The sequence below is a fragment of the Acomys russatus genome, chromosome 5 (assembly GCF_903995435.1).
Source record: "Acomys russatus chromosome 5, mAcoRus1.1, whole genome shotgun sequence".
NCBI lineage: Eukaryota > Metazoa > Chordata > Mammalia > Rodentia > Muridae > Acomys > Acomys russatus.
The window spans coordinates 77,473,331-77,492,763 of NC_067141.1; the positions used below are offsets into that span (position 1 = coordinate 77,473,331).

A 19,433-nucleotide genomic window follows, 5' to 3' on the forward strand; every position below is an offset into this window, starting at 1 on the left:
GGCAGCGGTAGTGGACGGGAAGTCTGTCATCTGGGCCAGCAGTTTGCCAGAAGGAACTTGGGCCCAAAAAGCAGAACTTATTGCTTTGACCCAAGCTCTAAGACTGGCAGAGGGAAAGGCTATCAATATCTATGCTGATAGCCGGTATGCTTTCGCAACAGCTCATGTCCACGGAGCGATTTAGAGACAATGAGGGCTGCTGTCTTCAGCTGGCAAGAACATTAAAAATAAAAAAGAAATTCTCAGTTTGTTAGAGGCTGTCCACTTGCCCCCAAGGTGACAATCATCCGTTGCCAAGGACATCAAAAAGGGACTGGCCCCATAGAAAGGGGGAACCAAATGGCTGACCAGATGGCCAAAGAGGCAGCATAAGGACCAATGACTCTAATAGCTAAGGTTATGCCCCAACATGCTGAAGAGATTCGGGAGAAAAGGATCCTCACAGAAGAAGAGGGGCTAGAATACCTGGCTAATATACACCGCCTTACCCACCTAGGGCCCAAAAAGATGACAGAACTGGTCAATAAGTCTCCCTATCACATCCCCAGACTACAAAAGACAGCAGAGGATCTGGTAAAAAAAAAAAAAAAAAAAACTGCAAGGCCTGCGCTCTCACTAATGCTGGGTCCAGTAGAGACGGTGCAGGAAAGCACTTGCGGGGAGATCGACCTGGAACTTATTGGGAGGTCGATTTCACTGAAGTCTAACCGGCCCGATATGGTAATAAATACCTTCTAGTTTTCATAGACACCTTCTCGGGGTGGGTCGAGGCATTCCCCACAAAAAAAGAAACGGTAAATGTAGTGGCCAAGAAGATACTTGAAAAAATCCTTTCCTGGTTTGGGATACCAAAGGTAATTGGGTCGGACAACGGGCCTGCCTTCGTCGCCCAGGTAAGTCAGGGACTGGCCAGACAATTGGGGATAAATTAAAAATTACATTGTGTTTATAGACCCCAGAGCTCAGGACAGATAAAAAGAACGAATAAAACTATAAAAGAGACCTTAACAAAATTGACCTTAGAGACAGGCGGGGGTGATTGGACAGCCCTTCTCTCCCTTGCCTTGTTCCGGGTATGGAACACGCCTGGACCATTGGGACTGACACCCTTTGAGACACTGTTTGGTGCACCACCACCATTGTTTAAAACCCTAGAGAGTATGGCGTGTCCTGATGATAGTTTTGTGCCTTCCACCCATCTTTTAGCCCATTTAAAGGCTCTCGAGATGATCAGGTGAGAGATTTGGGAACAGCTGAAAGATGCCTACACCGCTAGAGACCCTACAGTTCCTCATCAGTTCGAGATTGGAGACACCGTCTTGGTACGGAGACACCGAGATGGGACTCTCAAGCCGTGGTGAAAAGGACCCTACCTGGTACTGTTAACGGCTCCAACTGCCAGGGAATCCCCACCTAGGTCCATGCTTCACATGTGAAAACGGCTCCTCCTAAGACTAGTCAAGATGAATGGATCCTGGAAAAGACTAATAATCCTGTTAAGCTGTTGATCTGTAAACTAAGAAGGGGGAATAAAAGTCCTCTCTACAGTAAAAGGACAAACGCTGTGTGTTCGTTACAGTAGGCAGATCCTCATTTCCAGTGGTTAGATATGTGTGCTTCTATGAAATGAGAAGACAAGCTGCAAATCTAAGAGGAGCCTTCGTAAAGGTTAGAAAGACATGCTCTGAGGATGAGAGGTGGGGAAGACAGAGTGACACATAAAACAGTAAGATAGAAGCTAGAAATGGGAGTAAGGGGGGGGAGAGAAATGGGAGGTGTGGGATCAACCAAAGCAAAGCATATATGTAAATCAATTGTTAAGCTAATTTATTAATTGATAAGATAATCTAAAAGACAGGGGTTCTGAGCAGCACACAAGCACAGCGCTCCAGAACGTTCCATATCTAGCACTTTCTAATCTTCCCATGATCTCCATGGAACACTCAGCCTACTACCGACCTGGCTTATCTGCGATTAAAATTAGCACTACGTCCTTGGAGCCTCTCTCTTCTCGAACCACTTTTCCATGACACAGCTTGGAAAGATAAGGCTTTCCCATAAAAGGACATCCCGGTGTTCCCTTGCTGTCCGTGGAACCTGACGGATCCACCACGGTGAGTCAGGAGGAACGCAATTTGGAGTTACCTTGCACCCTTTCCCCCCATGGATCCTGGCAATCTTTTGTCTGTTGGACTCAGCTGTGTTTTCCCCCTTGTGCAGATGCTGCCGCTGTGGACCTTTGCGGTGCTGCTGGGAGCCGTAGCCAGTGAGAGAAGATACGTGTGCAGAAGGGATAGGCTGGCCGTGTGGCTCTTCCCAGAAGGCTGTGACAGCCCCATGGCCTGGTCGAGTGAGTTGCAAACACACAGGTCAGATAAGCATAAATGTGTGATATATTTATTTTTTAATTTTTTCTAAAATAAAATTCTGACAAACGTTTGAGTTGTAACATTAACATTTATGTTCAGAGACCAACATTTCTATCTTGGATTCAAGGAGTGGGGTTCAAATTCTTTTCATCAAGTAACTGTGACCTTAAGGATGATTTCTAAGCCTTGCTCTTCTGAGCTTTGGTACCCTCATCTGTGAAATAGACATAATGTAATCTCTACCAAGATGGCACAGGCAGATGGATCTCTGTGAGTTCAAGGCCAGCCTGGTCTACAAGTGAGTACAGGACAGACAAGGCTACACAGAGAAACCCTCTCTTGAAAACAAAAACAAAAACAAAAAAAGATGGTGATGCTTAAGATGAAGAAAACCATTGTGTCCAGCATCGGGCACAGGGTGAGATTTAGAGACGTGCATCCCCCTTACTCTAATCTGCTCTTATTGCTGCTCCAGACCCCTTCATAGGCTAGCACGCCAGCCTGCAGCTGTGGCGAATCCTGTGTGTTCGCCAGTGCTTTCTTCATCACAGGAACCCAGGATGGTCCCCAAACAAATTCAGCCCAGGTTGAAATACAAACTTTGGCTCTTGTGTGAAACTCAATGTTTCCACCTCAAGTACAGAGCCAAACAGTGGCCACTGTTAGCCGAGCTTACACACACACACACACACACACACACAAAGTGACCATCAAGAACTGGGGCACAAGGACTTCTGTTTCTGGGACTCAGTGGTCCAACAACTGAGCTGAGGAGCTGAAATGAGTCCATCCTTGGGGCTAGACAGAGCCATGAGGAGAGCACCATCATTCCTGAGGCAGAAGTGAGGACTAGCAGGGTGTCTACAGCAGACAGAGGCCTTGTCCCTCGCGACTGTTTGTGAGTGTGAGCAGGAGGGTGTTTGGGAAAGCAGAGGGAGAAAATCTACCACAAGATGAAATTTAACTCATATTTTGTCCGAGAGACCTTTAAAGGAACATCTGGTTAAACTAACATCCTTGAAAGACTGGGTGCTTTTAGGACGAGAAGGCTGCTATGATAGACTCGGCTGCTTCACGGACAAGTCTCCATTTGGAGGAACTTTGGAAAGACCTATCGAAGTGTTGCCTTGATCTCCAAATGTTGTCAACAGCCCTTCCTCCTGTATACCAATGAGAGCCCCAACAGCTACCAAGTTACCAGGCAAGAGAAGCCAAGGATCTTTAGGACTTGGCTCCACCCTTTATGTAAAAAAGACACATTTTATTTAGACTTGTTTTCTGCTTCTGTAAGAAAACACTAGAAGCAGTAAGCCATTTAAACTTTGGTGTTTTCTCTGGTTCACAGATGTAGCAGGAGGGCACTCTAGGATCCAAGGTGCAGCCCGCCCCTCAGAGGCCCTCGCTGAGCACTTACACGGTGTGCCACAGTGTAGTGAACAGAGTCACATAGTGGGAAGTGTGCAATGGAGGTGAGGGAGGGTGGATACAGGCACCTACTCCTGCGTTTGCCGCCCCGCTAGCCACTACTGCTCAAGACCACAGAGTCCCTGGGACCTAATCACCCACTAGCAGCCCTCGCTCTTAACATCATGTCGGTGCTAATTAAATTTTCAATGATTTTTAGAGGTGACAATCAAACCACATCAGTAACTCCCTCCTAACTCCCCCAAATCCACTTCCTTCTTACGTATACAACACATTCCTTTGTCCCCCCCCCCCCCCCCCGGCCAGTAGTGCCTCCATCTTAACACATCCTTGCGTACTCTCCAAACCCAAGGCTCAAAGCGCCATCAAAATCAGACGTAGGTAAGACGCAAGGTATGATTCATCCTCAAGGTCCTTCAGTTCCAAGCCTGCGAGAATAAAGCAAGATGTCATGGGACAGGTGTAGGACAGACATTCCAGTCCCAAATGGAAGAAATATGCCAGGAAAGAAAGAGTAAGTCCAAACCAAGCAGTGAGAAAAACACTAAAGTCAAAATAACTGTCTGCCCTACAAACCACCTCCAGATCATTCTAGGTAAGGGTTGGGCTCGAGCCATACTTACTGCTTTAAGGGCTCAGCTCACACAGCAGCTCTTACAGGCTTGGGCCTGACACCTGCAGATCTGGGCTGGTGTGAACACGCTGCCAGTGCTGAGGTCTCAGGACCTCACGAGGCATTGCCCTGGGGGGTGTTCTCTGCAGGGTTCTATCTATCATGGTCTGTCTTGGTCCCCAGGGTACCCACACTGTTTCTCATGTTGAGATAAAAGTTTATACCTCCCAACTCTTGCTTCCTGCAAGCCTAGGGAGACTATTACATGTTTATAACCAAGATTTACTAGGTATGCCTTCCGGAGGGGTGGCCCGAGTCACACTTGAGCCACAGATGAACTCCTAGAGTGACCTCTGAGTTAGACCAGAAAGACCATGGGTGGTGGTCTGGGTCCATCTCTTGTAATCATCTCATCCTTGTAGGGCTCTTGTCCTGTGAAGGGGGACGTGGCCACCAAAACCATGGGAATGTCCCTCCATCCTAATGAAGATCACCTGTCTCTCCTAAAGCCATCCTTTAACTCTTTAAATGCTGCATATTTCCCAGTCTCTCTGTTTTGTTTCACTTCTTGTTATAACTTCTACCTTGAAAGACTCACAGGGTATATACTCACTTATACTTGGACACTAGCCCAAAAGGCATGTCCCAGAAAAGTCTTCACTTACCAGGAGTTTGGGACAGATGTGAGGACATCCTACTGGGACTCTGGTAAGAGAAATATAGGAGATGGGCAAATAGAAGGACCCAGAGGATCTTAGAAACCTAGAAGAAGAACATTGTAACAGGAAGAACAGGGCCCAGGGGGTCTGCTCAAACTATTACACTAACGAAGGACAAGACAAGTAGCAAACATAGAACCCCTACACTGATCTAGCCAATGGACAGGACATCCTCCAGAGTTATGTGGAGAGCAGGGACTAACTCTGACATGAGCTCTGGTGCCCCATATTTGACAACCTCCCCTTGGTGGGGAGCCCTGGTGGCACTCAAAGAAAGAATAGGCAGACTACCAAGATGAGACTTGTTAGCCTGAGACCATAAAGTGGGGGAGGAGGTCCCCCTTGGGCACGGACCTAAGGAAGGGTAATAGGGTAGGGGTGGGAGGGTAGGAGGAACGGGAGGATACGAGTGATGGGAGAACAATTGAGTTGTAATCTGAATAAATTAATAATAATTAAAAATAGAAAAAAAAATCACTTATTTTCCTCCATACTCTCATGAGGTGATAAGGATCCATGTAGAAGCCTGAGCTCTTGCTTCCTTCATATTTCATATGCCAAGTAGGCTATCACTTTCACGTCCTGTAATGACAAAGTCCTAAAACGTGAACACAGTTGAGCTAAGTTCTCTTAACTCTAAAGTGAAGATGGCCTCTTCTCCCAGTTACAATGCACTGCTCCCCATTTCTACTCGACACATTACAAAAATGACCTTTCTGTCCACGTTTCTATCAGCACACTCATCATAGCCACTTTAGTGATCTCTGACACTAGTTTTTGGCTAAATAATAAAATCTAAAACCAAAACAAACTATCAGCCAGCCCTGGGCTAGAATGTAAAACCTATTCATTAGAGGCTCCTCATCAGGGACATTTTTCTTCTTCTTCTCGGTCTTCCCATATTTGCCAGAGACGCACAGTGAGACTCAGTGTTGTCAGAACAAATCAGTCTCATCAGGCTTGTCCTGATAATTTAATAAATGCATAAGGGACTCTTTAAACCCTGTTTATTGGATTTGTTAATGGGAGGTGGTTTGCTTGTATGGATGCCTGTGCACCACTTGCCTGTGTGGTCTCCTGAGAGGTCAGAAATAGGTATTGGATCCCACAGGATGGGAGCTGCCGCTAGTTATGGGTTGCCACGTGTGTGCCCGGTGTCTGCAAGGGCAGCCCGTGATATTAGCCCTGAGCCACCTCTTCACATGCTTGTAGAAATTTTTGATAAGGAGTCTTATACAAGACATTAGAAGCCTTTTAGGGCTAGAAAACCAAGGGGTGCACACAGCGTTTCTCTCTTCAAGGTCCCCGCCATAATTTTAAGGATGTCTAGGACATGGGCTTTGACTCACTATGAGGCTAGAAACCCTATAGTGGAAGTATGTATTCGAGATGTCCGGGCGACTTTTCAGGGAGCAGTGGGCACTCTTGTGGATCCATAAAGGCCACCTCAGTCTCCTCACATTGTCTGATCATGTCAGGAGAATGCATTCTGGTTAAGGCCTTTATCATATAACCGTTGTTACAAAATACACCCTGTTACAAGGATAACAGATTTTTTTCTTTTTTTTTACATATATATTTATTAATGAACTTATACAGAAAACTACCTTACCATAAAAACAAGAATTTGCACAAATAATTTCTGAATCATGAAGGGATCAGTTAGTGGGGGAAAAAAAATAAATGCTTTAATTGTTGTTCACATAAGTGTATTTTACCCAAATTGCTGTAAGATATAGACAACATTTTTTTAAAAAGTTCAGTTAGAAAACTGAAATATAAAAAGCATCAGCAATGCTTCCAACAGAAAGTCTTAGTTTGCCAGTTTCCACCCCTGGAAACCATTTGATCCTGCTAGTGTTGATAGGGCACCTAGTGAAGGCTCCTCTCTTAAGGTGCCCCCACAACTGTAGGTTCCCAGGACTTTAAGTTCCTCTGAACTTTAAGTTCTTTCCCCTCAGGGTATCTCTCTCTCCCCTCTGTGTGTCTATTCACAAATACCTTCTGAATCATGAATGTATCAATAAGCAGAACAAAATTAATGTTTTAATTGTTTTAGAGATAATTTTGGAAAGTGTTTAGATGTGGGAAAGACTGTAAGCTTTGTCACAGGTGAAAGCAGTCTTTACCCTTGGGCACCCCATGGATACCTTGAGATAGACTAAGTGGAGCCATCCTGGGCCTGGAATTCAGGAAGCAGACCTGGGGACTCCACCTGGACTATTGTTTTTCTAATCCAACCTCACCGGGAGAAGGAGACCACCCTCAGCACATGACACAGGCAGGTGGAGAGGAGAGAGCAGCAGCAGTTTCAGACCAAGCTTGAGCGCACATGGATCAGCGAACAGGCTGGACCAGCATGCAGGCCAGAGACACCTAAGGACCTGTCCCATGGAACGGATACTGGAAGGTTCACTCTTTTTTCCCTTCAACTTTTTTTCCCTCTTGTGTAAGCTAGTTGGGTTGTATAATAAAGTTTAATTGTTAACAAACAGAGCCTACATTTAGGTAAAGAAGTCTGCTTGCCTTCGTCCCCAACAGTCTGACTTGGGATGTTCACCCTCCAACGGTCACCTCATTGGCCATAGTCTGGGCACCCAAGTTGCTGGTGAGGCTGGAAAGAGGTTGAATGGGGCCATTGAATGAGTCACAGGTTGGTCACAACAACAAAAGCTACAAAATTAGACCAAAGGAAGGCTGGGAGGGAATCTGGAGCAGTGCTCTTTCTAGCTTGTCACACTAGGTGGCAGGATCAGAGGTCAGGCCTGGTGACTTTGTAACTGACATTGGATCTTGGGTTAGGGCACCATCTTTAAAATACATACAGAGTTACTGTATCTAAAGTGAGGCTTAGCGCCTACCAGACGCTATTCCTTTAAGTCCTCCATGCTCAGATCCTCATAAAAGATGAGGTTCACAATCACAATAGACGTCACAAACAATGGCGTCTAACCCACAGCTAAAACACGAGAAGTTACCGTACAGACACGTGATGACCCTGAGGCTGTCAGCTACAAGGTGGGGGCTGCAGGGAAGGGGAGCGCCCTGTCTCTTCCGGGCACTGCTAACTCTGTGAGTGCCTTCCTGCTGACTGTTCAGGTAACCCTGTGAGGAAGACAGTGGGCGCGGCCACTACAGAAACAACCAGCTCCCTCCTGTCTTCCAACTTTCTGTGCAGATGATTTTTTCTCTTTTTAAAACTTGTATGTATATGTGGAGTGTGTGTGTGTGTGTGTGTGTGTGTGTGTGTGTGTGTGTGTGTGTGTCCCTGTCCATGCATGCAGACCAGACACATTTGGTGTCTCCCTCTATTCCTTTCTCCCCCACTACCTTTCTCTGTAAGACAAAACTTCACTATGAATCCTTGGATGGCCTGGAAATTGCTACATAGACCAGGCTGACCTTGAACACACTGCCTGCCTCTGAAGCCAGAATGCTGCTGTAAAACTTATAAACTAACATGTTTTATTTGTGGCAGGAGGTCACCAGTTGGCTAGAGTAAATGACCAGTGGGTTTTGGGGAGTCTCTTGCCTCCATGTCCCCTGTGCTGGGGTTACAGAAGTGAGGTGCTACAGTTGGCTTTTGTGTGGGTACTGGGAAGCCAAGCCTAACCCACACTGACATGGCAAGGATTTTATCCAGTGAACCAGTCCCTCAGCCCCTCTCTCTTACGTACTTTGGAAAAGTTAGTTACATTTAGACTGATGGGAGTGTCTGGAATTTCTATTAATTTGCTTTAAAAAGGAGTTCTTCCAGAATGTTCTTTCCTGTTGCCACACTGGGGCCTTAGTCTTCCTAGAGTTTACAGTCGGCTGGGAGCACTCAGTCTAAGCATCTCTGTAGTCTGCTGCTAGCAACCAAGATTCTCTCAGGGACCAAACAGCCTTAAGTAGAGGCATGTTCTAAGTTTGAGGGAAATTTACTAGAAGCAGATTTCTCTTCAGAAAATGGAGGTGAGACAATGTCGTCTCTCTCTCCCCCATAGGTAGTTTGGGATTGCAGCTAGCACTTGCACTCAGGTCTGGAACTAAAGGAGAAAGTTGGATGTGCCTGGATTCTGGCATAATTCACAACACTGCTTGCTTGCTTTAGGGCTGAATCCCACTGAACCTCACTTTCAGAATACACCTGAAGTGTTGTCCTCTTGGACCCAATGATGCTCAACTTGGGCATGTAACTCACACAGATTCTGCCCTCATGATTCCTAACATGGGTGAGGCCCAAATTCTGCCTGCCCAGATGTTCGCTGTGCATTTTGCATCATAAGAATGTCCACAGGCATCAATAATAACATAAACTTTCCTTTGCTTTCAAAAACTTCTTTAGGATTATAGGTTTCCACAGGGACACTTGGGCATTCAGAGACTTTGACAAATACAGTGTATTGTCAGTGAATATTTCAGGGGGCTGGAGTAGGTTAGCACACTCTGCTCTTACAGAAGACCTGAGTTCAACACCTAAGTCCTAGCCAGACAGTGCACAGCTACCTGTAACTCCAGGTCCCGTGGGGATCCAGAGCCTCTGGCCTTTATGGCTTCACAGAAACACACACACACACACACACACACACACACACACACATACACAAACAATTTAAAAAATAATAAACAAACATACAAACATTTTGTAAAGACCCTAATTCAGGGAACACATTACTAATGATCATTTATCTCTATACAGACTAATCTCTCTCCTCCAGTTACTTTTCAATTTATTTAACAACAACATTCAATTATTTCCATTTTAAGAAGCGCTGAACTTGAGATCGCATTTCATGTGAACGCACCTCATCGATGGTTTTGTCCTGTGACCTCCGTGATGTCACACCGTTAGGGAGTCTATTCCACACCCTCCATGTTCATCACTGTGGTGACCTTAGGAAAATAAAATCTGTCTCTGATGTCATGTCTAACTTCACAGGAACTGGGGGCTCTGTGGTCTGTCATCATTCAAGAAGCGACAGGTGTGATACAGACAGCATCGTCAACCCTACTGGCGTGGCTGGGATCTCTTGCGCCTCATACAGTGATCTTGCTTTGGCAAGTAGCTGCATTTCAATGAAAGGCCCGTGTGACTCACTGCACATGTTGTCATTCAGTGAATGTCCATACTTTCATTCCCACCTTTAGTCACAGGGACACACTTCGACAGGAAGTGCCCAAGGACTTCAGAGAACTCAGCTGGAAGATGCTCACTTAGGAACAAATGCTCACCCCTGCCACGTATGTAGCACGTATGTAGATGCTATGCGTGTGGCAGGTGTGAGTATTTGCCTTAGAAGCAATCCTAAATGAAAGAGTCTGCAGACATCCAAGCTGTGTTGATACGACGTGATGAATACTGACGGTTTTCCTTGACCCCTGACCTTTACAATTGTGGAGTTACAGTCATGTGGACATGCTAGAAATTCTCGCAGTAGCCAGACTGTGTCTTGGCATTTTCAGTTTGTTGTCTCGACACCGAGGCTGGAGTCCCACCTGTGCTCTATGCAGCAGGCCTGGCTGTTGCTGCTGTTGCTTATAAGACTGATTTTTCTTCTCACTCTAATTTCTTTCAAATCAATGTTTCTAATGTGTGCCATTTAACATAAAGAAAATCTCACATGAGCACATCCAGAGGCCATCAGAGTCACCAAGAGGAATGCCCTGGTGGTGCAAAGAGACTGAGGTGTAGCTTTCACTGCCAGATAACTGAGCAGCTCTCAGGAGAACCCACCACTTCTTTTAAGGCATTTCTTCGTCTGCGTATGCAAATAATGAGGGCAGTTTAAACATACTTGAGAGGAAATGCTAATGAGAGGCTCTATGTTAATTACTTACCCTAAAGCAGAAGTGGTGATAATTATTATTAAGTAAGTGTTGGTTATTTGAGGAAATGGCACTGTATTCACAGTCAAGTACAGGAAGCATATAGAGTGACTAGAAATACCCTCTGCATCCCCAAGCATGGAAAATAGAGGACACAGACAAATGAAAGCTTTAGGTCTTGCCTGGCTGGTACAGGGCGGGTTCAATAGCTTAAAGATGCTTTCAGAGGGCGCTTGGCACATTTATATAATGGTGCTTTGCTTTCACAGACGTCTCTGCCTTGGACCCACTTCTTCAGCATCTACAAAGTTTATTCTGGGTCAGGTCATCCTACCGGTGATTGTCCGTGTGTGTTGCATACAGACAGTAGTCCCCTAGTACGTGGTCCCTTGGCTACTTTGGGCTCTGAGCCATATCCCTGTCTGTCTCACTGATGTTACATTCTTGACAGTTCAAGATGAAGTCTAGCACCTGCCTACTCTTCTGGCTTCAGAAATGCCCTGGGTGGGTGGGTGGGGGCGGTCATTGAAAGCATCTCAGATGTTAAGGAAAACAGAGGTGGAGAGGGGACCAAGGGAGGAGGGGGAGATATTTTATTTGCTGCATATATTTCTGCTGCAGATTCAAGTAGTGATTTGAAGAACATCTACTCCAGTGAACATCGGAGTGCGTCCACTGTCAGCCCACTGGTCCTTACGGGAACTTTAGGGGGTCAAAGACTGTTTATGACTAGATAATAAATGAGCTTTATAGTTCACTCTTCCTGCATGGCCCTCCTAAGGCCAATCCCCAGGTCTACACAAAGTGCGCCTTAGGAAATAACTTTCTTTCAGCACCTCAGCAGGTTCATAGAATGGCGAGATGAAGACCGGCTCATAAATAGGAGCACTACTGTCCCCTCCCTTCCAAATGCACTTAGCCACTGAATGGTGGCACGGACCCCTCTTAGCCTCTGATCCAGAGACTCTCTCAGCCCTGTCATCTTGCCTCCCTTCAATTCTCCATGTGCCTTTCCTGTGGAGATGCCTGTTGTGGGGGGAATGGGGCTGCCTGTATCTCTGCAGGCTGTTCCTCCCTCTCCATCTTTGTTTTCTGAGACAGGGTTTCTCTGTTTTCACCCTGGCTGTTCTGGAACTCACTCTGTATTCCAGGCTGGCCTCGAACTCACACAGATCAACCTGCCTCTGCCTCCAGAGTGCTGGGATTAAAAGCATGTGCCACCACCACCACCTGGTTCCCTCCGTCTTTTTTACCATGATATTTTTGTCCCAGCAAGAAAGGACATTATCTTCTGTCTTCTGCAGTCACTGGCCACCTGGTTAAACTTTAACATTTAGCTACAATTTTTCTCTACGTGTCAGGGAGGATTCTAAAAGGTGAGTTTGCAGTCACCTACTGAGAAGGTCTGACTATACTGGAGGCTCTCCCCTCTGAGCAGCACCCACGGTTCCCACCAGACACTGACTGTCACCTGCTCTTGGTTCCCAAAGCACGTTCTGAGGACGCAGCTCCCGCCTGCCATGCTGTAGGTCTTGGGTTCCATGACAAAGGCTCTGGGTTGTGTCTTTTATACAAATATGAATGAATGAATGAATGAATGAATGAATTCTAACAATTCTTTAGGCAGATGCTATAGACAAGGAGGCTGAGACAGAGAAGCAAAGGAGAAGATAAACACACGCAGAACGTCAGAACGCTTGCACTGTACCAAGCTGCGCAGACAGTTCACCATTGAGGGAAGAGCTTCCCCAGTCATCATCATCGTCTGCTTGGACAAGCGCTTCCCCTGTCCGAGGGGTGGGGGGAGGATGCCCACAGACGGGCAGGTATGCTGACAGGTATTCTGGGAAAACAAGCAGAGCCAGCCAGAAATGTCACCTAAGCACTGGTGAGGCCGGTAATTTTGCTCGTAGGTTTCTATTTTATTTACTTTATATTCCAAGTACAAAAACTATTTTATCGTGTTCACTGATAATGTGTGAAACTGGTTTCCATGTGGCAGCTTTAAACACTGCTCCCCATCATGAGAAGTGCCCAGTGCCACACAGTAGCACCACAGAGTACAAGCCCCTATTAATGAAACAAAGTTACATTTCTTTATGTTTGATGACGGAGCAGAACCAGAAGGCCTTCCTCTGGTTCGTCTAAAAATTTGTTGAGCATCATTCTGAGATTTTTGTACCAGAAGAAAGCAATGTCTGAGAGGTGACTGGGAGAGTTGAATTAGGAAGGGATGGACAGGGCACGGACGTTACTTAGGACAGCTGACCTATGGGATGTGGGCCTGAGGGGGAGGGCAGGAATGGTGAGGTACAGGGCTTGCCTTGTCTCTTCTCTGGGTAGAAGAATGGATGGGTGTCAATGGGGTTAACAGCCTTATAAAAACTGCATGGCAAAATATAACAGTTCACCTCTGACTGGCACCAATGTAGCCTCCTTTTGATTGCCAAACTTGGTTTATTTCCACAGTCAATGCAAAATGGAATTATAGAACTTCAAAAATAAATACAAATTGCTTACAAAAAACATGACAGGACCCTAAAACTTGGTGATCAATAAAAATAAAGCAAAAAGAGCCATTCTGCTATTTTCTAATGCCTTTCGTAGGTAGAGTTCTTAGAATGTTGAACAATGAATTGACAGGTTACTAAATTGAAAGCAAAATATATTTCCTATTCCTTTGACTTGAAAAAAAGAACTGTATGAATTTTAGAAGTTTCTGCACAGCCCTCAGACCCCTAAATGGGAGAGGCCTGTGGCTGTGCCATCAATGGGCTCGCTAACACTGTGTACAAATTTTCCAAAACTGATGCAATGGGATCTAAATTCATCTAGTTTTTACTGTGTCTTCTCTTCAGTTGACGTTCTGTGACAATTTTACCCTTGAAGGCTGGAGGTACCAGGTGGCTGTCACCTTGTCTAGACAGAAAGTCATAGGACACATACTGGCTTCCCTATTTGGAAATAGAAAGGACTCTAAGCAGTATGAAATTTTCGAGTGAGTAGTGTAGTGGATGTAAGCATGTTTTTGTTTTGATCCCAACTGTGGGATGGGAAACAGACTTGTGAGGGAACAGGTGATGTTTATCCACCAGAAGAGGACCTGCCTCTTTCGTGGGCTTGGTCTTTGCCAGCTGAAAAACATCTGAGAGGAGATATAGATATGAGCCCAAAACAAGAGGCTGGGCGTTTTGGTCTTTCTTGGCATCTTTTTCTAAGGTTTGGCTGTTCATCACTCTACTTTGAGACACTCCTAGAGAGAACCACTCCAGAGAACGCTTCCAGGCTCTGGGCACTGCCTGCTGCTCTGGGTTCCACCTACTGTGGTTGAAGTCTCCTTTGCTGAATGGCTGGTTTGCTGTTTAACGCGTCTGCTGGAATCTTGCCGACTATGCCAGAGAAATCGCTCCCAGGAACTGAGTCTAAAAAGGTCTCCTCCTGTTCCCATTAACCTCTTTTCTCTCCTATCTAGGGTAGGTGGGTTGGGAGGGAGATATAAGCATTAAAGAACCTCAAATAAAGTCGGTTTGAAAAAGTTCAAAGCCTAGAGAGTAGACTAGTTCTCTGATCGCCTTCACTGTTGTAATACACTGCGTAAGAGTTTGGCTCCTCATAACCGCACAGCGGTTTAGAAATCTAAGTTGTCTTTTCTGCCGTACCTTGAGAGAACCCTTTGTGCCTCACGCCTGAGTTGTTAGTAATCATTTTCCTTTCAGAAACCTGGAGAAAGATGATACGATGATGTTATGAATGAATTATATCCTGTGAGAATTGTGCAAAAACCCTGTCTGCAGTTTTATTGAATTTATTGATGCCCTTGAAGCAATTAAAATCAGCAGCAGCTGTCCTTCCTCTGAGTGCCACCAGGTCTGACTTGATACCCTATGAGAATATATAGGGGGACGTAATCCCCCTCAGGAACAGTCATAGAGGAGGGGAATAATGGGAAAATGGGGGGGGGGGAGGAATGGGAGGATACAAGGGATGGGATAAACATTGAGATGTAACAAGAATAAATTAATAAAAAAATATATATATAAAAGGAAAAAAAAATAATAAAATCAGCAGCAGCAAAGCTCCCACTAGCATACAAGTACTCCTGTATTTAATACAATGAAATGACAGACTCCTATTAACAAGTTCAACCCAAGAAACATTCTAGGCCTTTTAGAAGCACACACACATGCGCACACGTGTGTACACACACATATGCATTACACTGTTTATTTACGTACATGCCTCTGTGTGCTGCACATATTTTTGGTACCTTCACCCCAGGGGCTCTCTCCAACCTGGAAAGACTCTTACCCATGAGATTGACTCTTATGTGGATGCTGGAGATTTACAGAAGGTTAGATTTATTTGGTACAACAGTGTGATCAGCCCAACTCTACCCAAAATGGAAGCATTGAAAATTACAACAGAGAGAGATGGTGGCAGAGTGTAAGGAACAGTGAAGAGGAAATGAGGAGGGCCAAGGGGTGGCGATCGTTCTCTCCTCCCTAAGACTCTCTGGAGGCCACAGTTCCCCCGCAATAAAAACTTCATGGGCTCACCAAACTTAGGTTGTCAGGAACTTGTTAACGTATCAAGGAGTCAGGCTCTCAGAGTTTAGGCCATTGAGCTAAGTAGGGATCAGAAGGTTCAGGCAGCTGGATTTCAGAGCACAGTCTACTAGGGAGGTAAGAGGGAGGGTGGGGTGGGGGTCTACAGGGTTCCCTGGACTGTTTAACACAGTCCTGAGAAGCACGCTCTCAAGGAAGCCCGCCATGGCCAGGGAACAAGCCACTTGGGAGGATGAAAGGTAGCTCAGGCCCGTCCTCCCCGGCAGAAGGACTAAGCCCTGTCCTCCCCGGCAGAGGGACTAAGCCCTGTTCTCCCCGGCAGAGGGACTATGGCCCGTCCTCCCTGGCAGAGGGACTATGGCCTGCCACCACTCAGCCAACTGCAAAAGCCTGTCATTCCGCTGACACTGGACACTGACCTGGGTTAGTCCCACTTCACAGTATGGAATGAATAACCTAGACTGAGCATGATTTGACATGACCAAACTTTCCAAGCTACCGAACTGTATCTTAGGACAAACGTATATTTGTAGAGACATACAATTACCCATCAGGGAAGACATGAACAGGCACATGTGGACATGTAGCTCAAAGGCTGACAGCTCTACAAAGAAGAAGAGACCAGTAAAATGTGTATAGTCAGAGCTGACATTAACCTTAGACAACACATAAGAACATCTAAGAAGTTATCACACATCCATTTCACTTATTCAACAAGTTAAAAAGAAATATTACAAGTGTTTTAAAAAAAAAAAAAAAAAGACCCAAGTTGAACCTCCACAAATTAAAATTACAATGTCTCACATGAAAATACAATTAATGGCTTAGAAACTAAATTAGAAATTCACAAAGACAAATTAGAAACTATACTAAATGAAACATAGATAAAGACAAAACCATTTCTAAACTGCAAACAGTATCAGCTAATGTAGCTGTTTTTGAAGACCAGATCAGCAAGAGGGACAGAAAAATCAATTTGTAAAAGTAATGTCTCCTGAGTTGTGCAAAGTATTGAAAAACTATAAACCAGCAGATCCAGAGAACACAGCTAACATACATCCAAACCAAACCATTCAAAACCAGATATAACGGCGACACAGCCAGAGGGAGAAGATGCCACACAGGGAGAGCAGCGATAAATCCCACGGCCAGTTCCTCACAGAAGTATGTTTAATAATCTGAAGAGAAAGACCCTTCACTCTGTGGGAAACCCTGACCAAAAACAGCTTGGGGAAAAATTGGTTTATTTGGCTCTCACCTAGGCTCACAGCTGCCACTGAGAGAAGTCTGGGTAGAGCTCCAAGCAGGAAGTCCCAGGGAATGGTGAGGCCCACAGTGCGCTGGGCCGTCACGTTCTATTAAGAGAACCCCTCTGTTGCTGTGTCCATAGACCAACCCGATAAAGGATTTCCCAATTGAGACTTTTTTCTTCCTTCAAGTAATTGTAGGCTGTGTCAAGTTGAAAGTTAGTGCCAACTTTCTGACTTAACTAACACTTAAACTTAGGCTATTCCCACATGAATACTTTTCAAAAATGAGGGGGCAATGTTTTCCAAACTCCCAACACTTAGACAGTTTGTCAGTACTACAAGAAATGCTACAGAGAGCCTTCAAACAGAAATGTTATTCTAGTAGCAAATTAATCTACAGAAAGGAACCATGAACACCAAATAAAAAGCAAGTACTTTGAAAATGCATGGTATATTAGGCATTCTTTAAATCCCTTTAAAGCAATTGAGTATTGAGAAATGACATTCAGGGGCTTATATGAGAGGCATGAGCAAAGTGTAATTTACCAATGTCATGTAGAGCAGGAAAAAAAAGATGGAAATCCAGTCTTGGCGGTCCTCATTCTGTAGGTGAGACTGTAATATCACTTGGATGTTTACTGTGCTAAGTTTAAAATGTGTGCTTTTAACTCTAAAGCAACCAGTAAATCAACAAACCTGGGGGAAAGAAACAAAATTACTTCAAAGTATGACATGCAAAGGGGAAAGAAAGTCAAAAGTTACACATCAATAACAAACACTGAATGAAAATGCCACAACCACTGTTGTTGTTGGCAATTTCTTTAAAAGCCAAGCGCACAGTAGCCCGCCATGTAGCCACACTACGCTCAGGTTCAGTAGACTTTCCTCGTTTGAAAATATTAGCTGGAAATTCCAGAGAGGAAGAATTTAAATTGCACACCCCTCTGAAGTGTGTAACGCAAGTTCATGCCACCCCACTTCACACCAGTATGTGAACTGTCTGCCTGTCTGGTGTATCTGTGCATATACACAATTCACTCTTGTTACTCGTGCACAGCCCTCGTGAACATGAGCACATGTCTTTATTGTTTGCCAAATATCTAAAGCTCCAGGATACAGCTGTTGCATTTTCACTATAACACCGTGTATCACTCTAGTTATTACCTTTATTGTTTGTTGTTGATATTTTATGGGAAGTGTGTGTGTGTGTGTGTGTGTGTGTGTGCACGCACATGTGTGTGTGTGTGTGTGTGTGTGTGTGTAACACACAGGATTCAGCTCTTTCTTTCTACCATGTGGATCCTAGAGATCACACTCAGGTCACCAGGCTCAACAGCAAATGTCTTTACCCACTGAGCCATCTTCCAGTCTCTAAGCTTCTTTTCTGTTACTTTTGAATTTATTTTTATTTTATGTATAGGAGTGCTGTTTGTATATATATGTGCATCATGTGCATGCCTGGTGCCTGTGAAAGCCAGAAGAGGGCGTTGGATCTCTGGAAATAAGAGTTACAAATGGCCGTGAGCTGCCATGTGAGTACTGGGAATCAAACCCTGCTCCCCCGCAGGAGCATCAAGTGCTCTTAACTGCTGATCCATCTTGGCAGCAGTTTTATATATATATATATATATATATATTTTAAGCTATCCTCCCTGTACCTTCCACCTGTTCCCCCTTCTCCCCCTAAATAGTCCTCTCTTTTGCTTTCTTAACATATAGATTCCATTGAATAGACTTCTTAATTTCAATGTTCAGGATTTATTCTCTGTCAACCAATGCTCAATAAAGCTACTGCAATAAACATGTCTGCCTTTGAGGCAGTCCTCACTGTCACCCTCATCCTTCAAACAACTACATACAAGTCAATACTGAATTCATGTGGAGCTTAACTGCTGCTATAACACACCAGTACATCCATATTTATTCACATATAGATGTTATGTACCCTTCATTAATATTAGCTCTTAACCTTTACCCTGACATTTGCAAAGCCATCAGACCACAGGGTGTTAACTAATGAAGAGAGAGGAAGGGTTTTCTCAACACTTTCTAAAGGCCATGTACTTTATACATGCTAATATGTTTCATTAGGGAAAATTAAATCCAAAGTGTCATAAGTATTGCTTACAGAGAAGATTGAGTTATTGCAGCTCAATGTTGAAATAAAATAAGAACAGCGAGCCAGCGTACGACCTTGCAAGCTCTGCGCAGGGCTGGTGCTGTGCGCTGCTCTCCCCTGTTGCTCGGTTCCTTCGGTCGGTCAGCGTTCAGTAACTAACTGACAGACTAGACAAAAGAGATCTCCCTGGTCTTTAGGGTGCTCACTGGTAGCATCTCTTGTTTTCCATTTGTACAAGTGTAAAGCAAACCTGGACAGGACAATTCAGTCCTTCAGTCAGGCCTCATCTGCGAGTGAGCCCCTCACTCAGACTCAAGCAGGCTTGTGATGGTCTCTGTGCTCAGTGCTGTAGGCCCAGTGGTGTGCCAGGAGGAAGCCATCCTACAGTGCTGTCTTTCCCCAGGTTCAACTTCTACAGCTCCAACACCATGAGGGAGGATGTACTGCTCACCCTGACCTCATGTGAAGAGCCTGTTGACAAGGGACCACAACGTGTAGCTGCTAATAAAACCTAGCAGTGCAGTTGTCCGTTATGTCCTTTGTTGTCAATTTCCTTGTGCACACA

At 45.0% G+C, this 19,433-nt stretch overlaps 1 protein-coding gene across 1 annotated transcript; it reads left to right on the forward strand.

Moving 5' to 3' along the window:
- The first annotated feature begins 378 nt into the window (after positions 1-378).
- Positions 379-19,383, forward strand: LOC127189914 (pancreatic triacylglycerol lipase-like). Its single transcript, XM_051146972.1, has 8 exons — positions 379-573; positions 855-893; positions 2,221-2,350; positions 10,048-10,197; positions 12,730-12,843; positions 13,824-13,932; positions 15,213-15,377; positions 19,272-19,383. The coding sequence occupies exons 1-8, from the start codon at positions 379-381 to the stop codon at positions 19,381-19,383; spliced, it is 1,014 nt and encodes a 337-aa protein (XP_051002929.1).
- Positions 19,384-19,433: the final 50 nt, after the last annotated feature.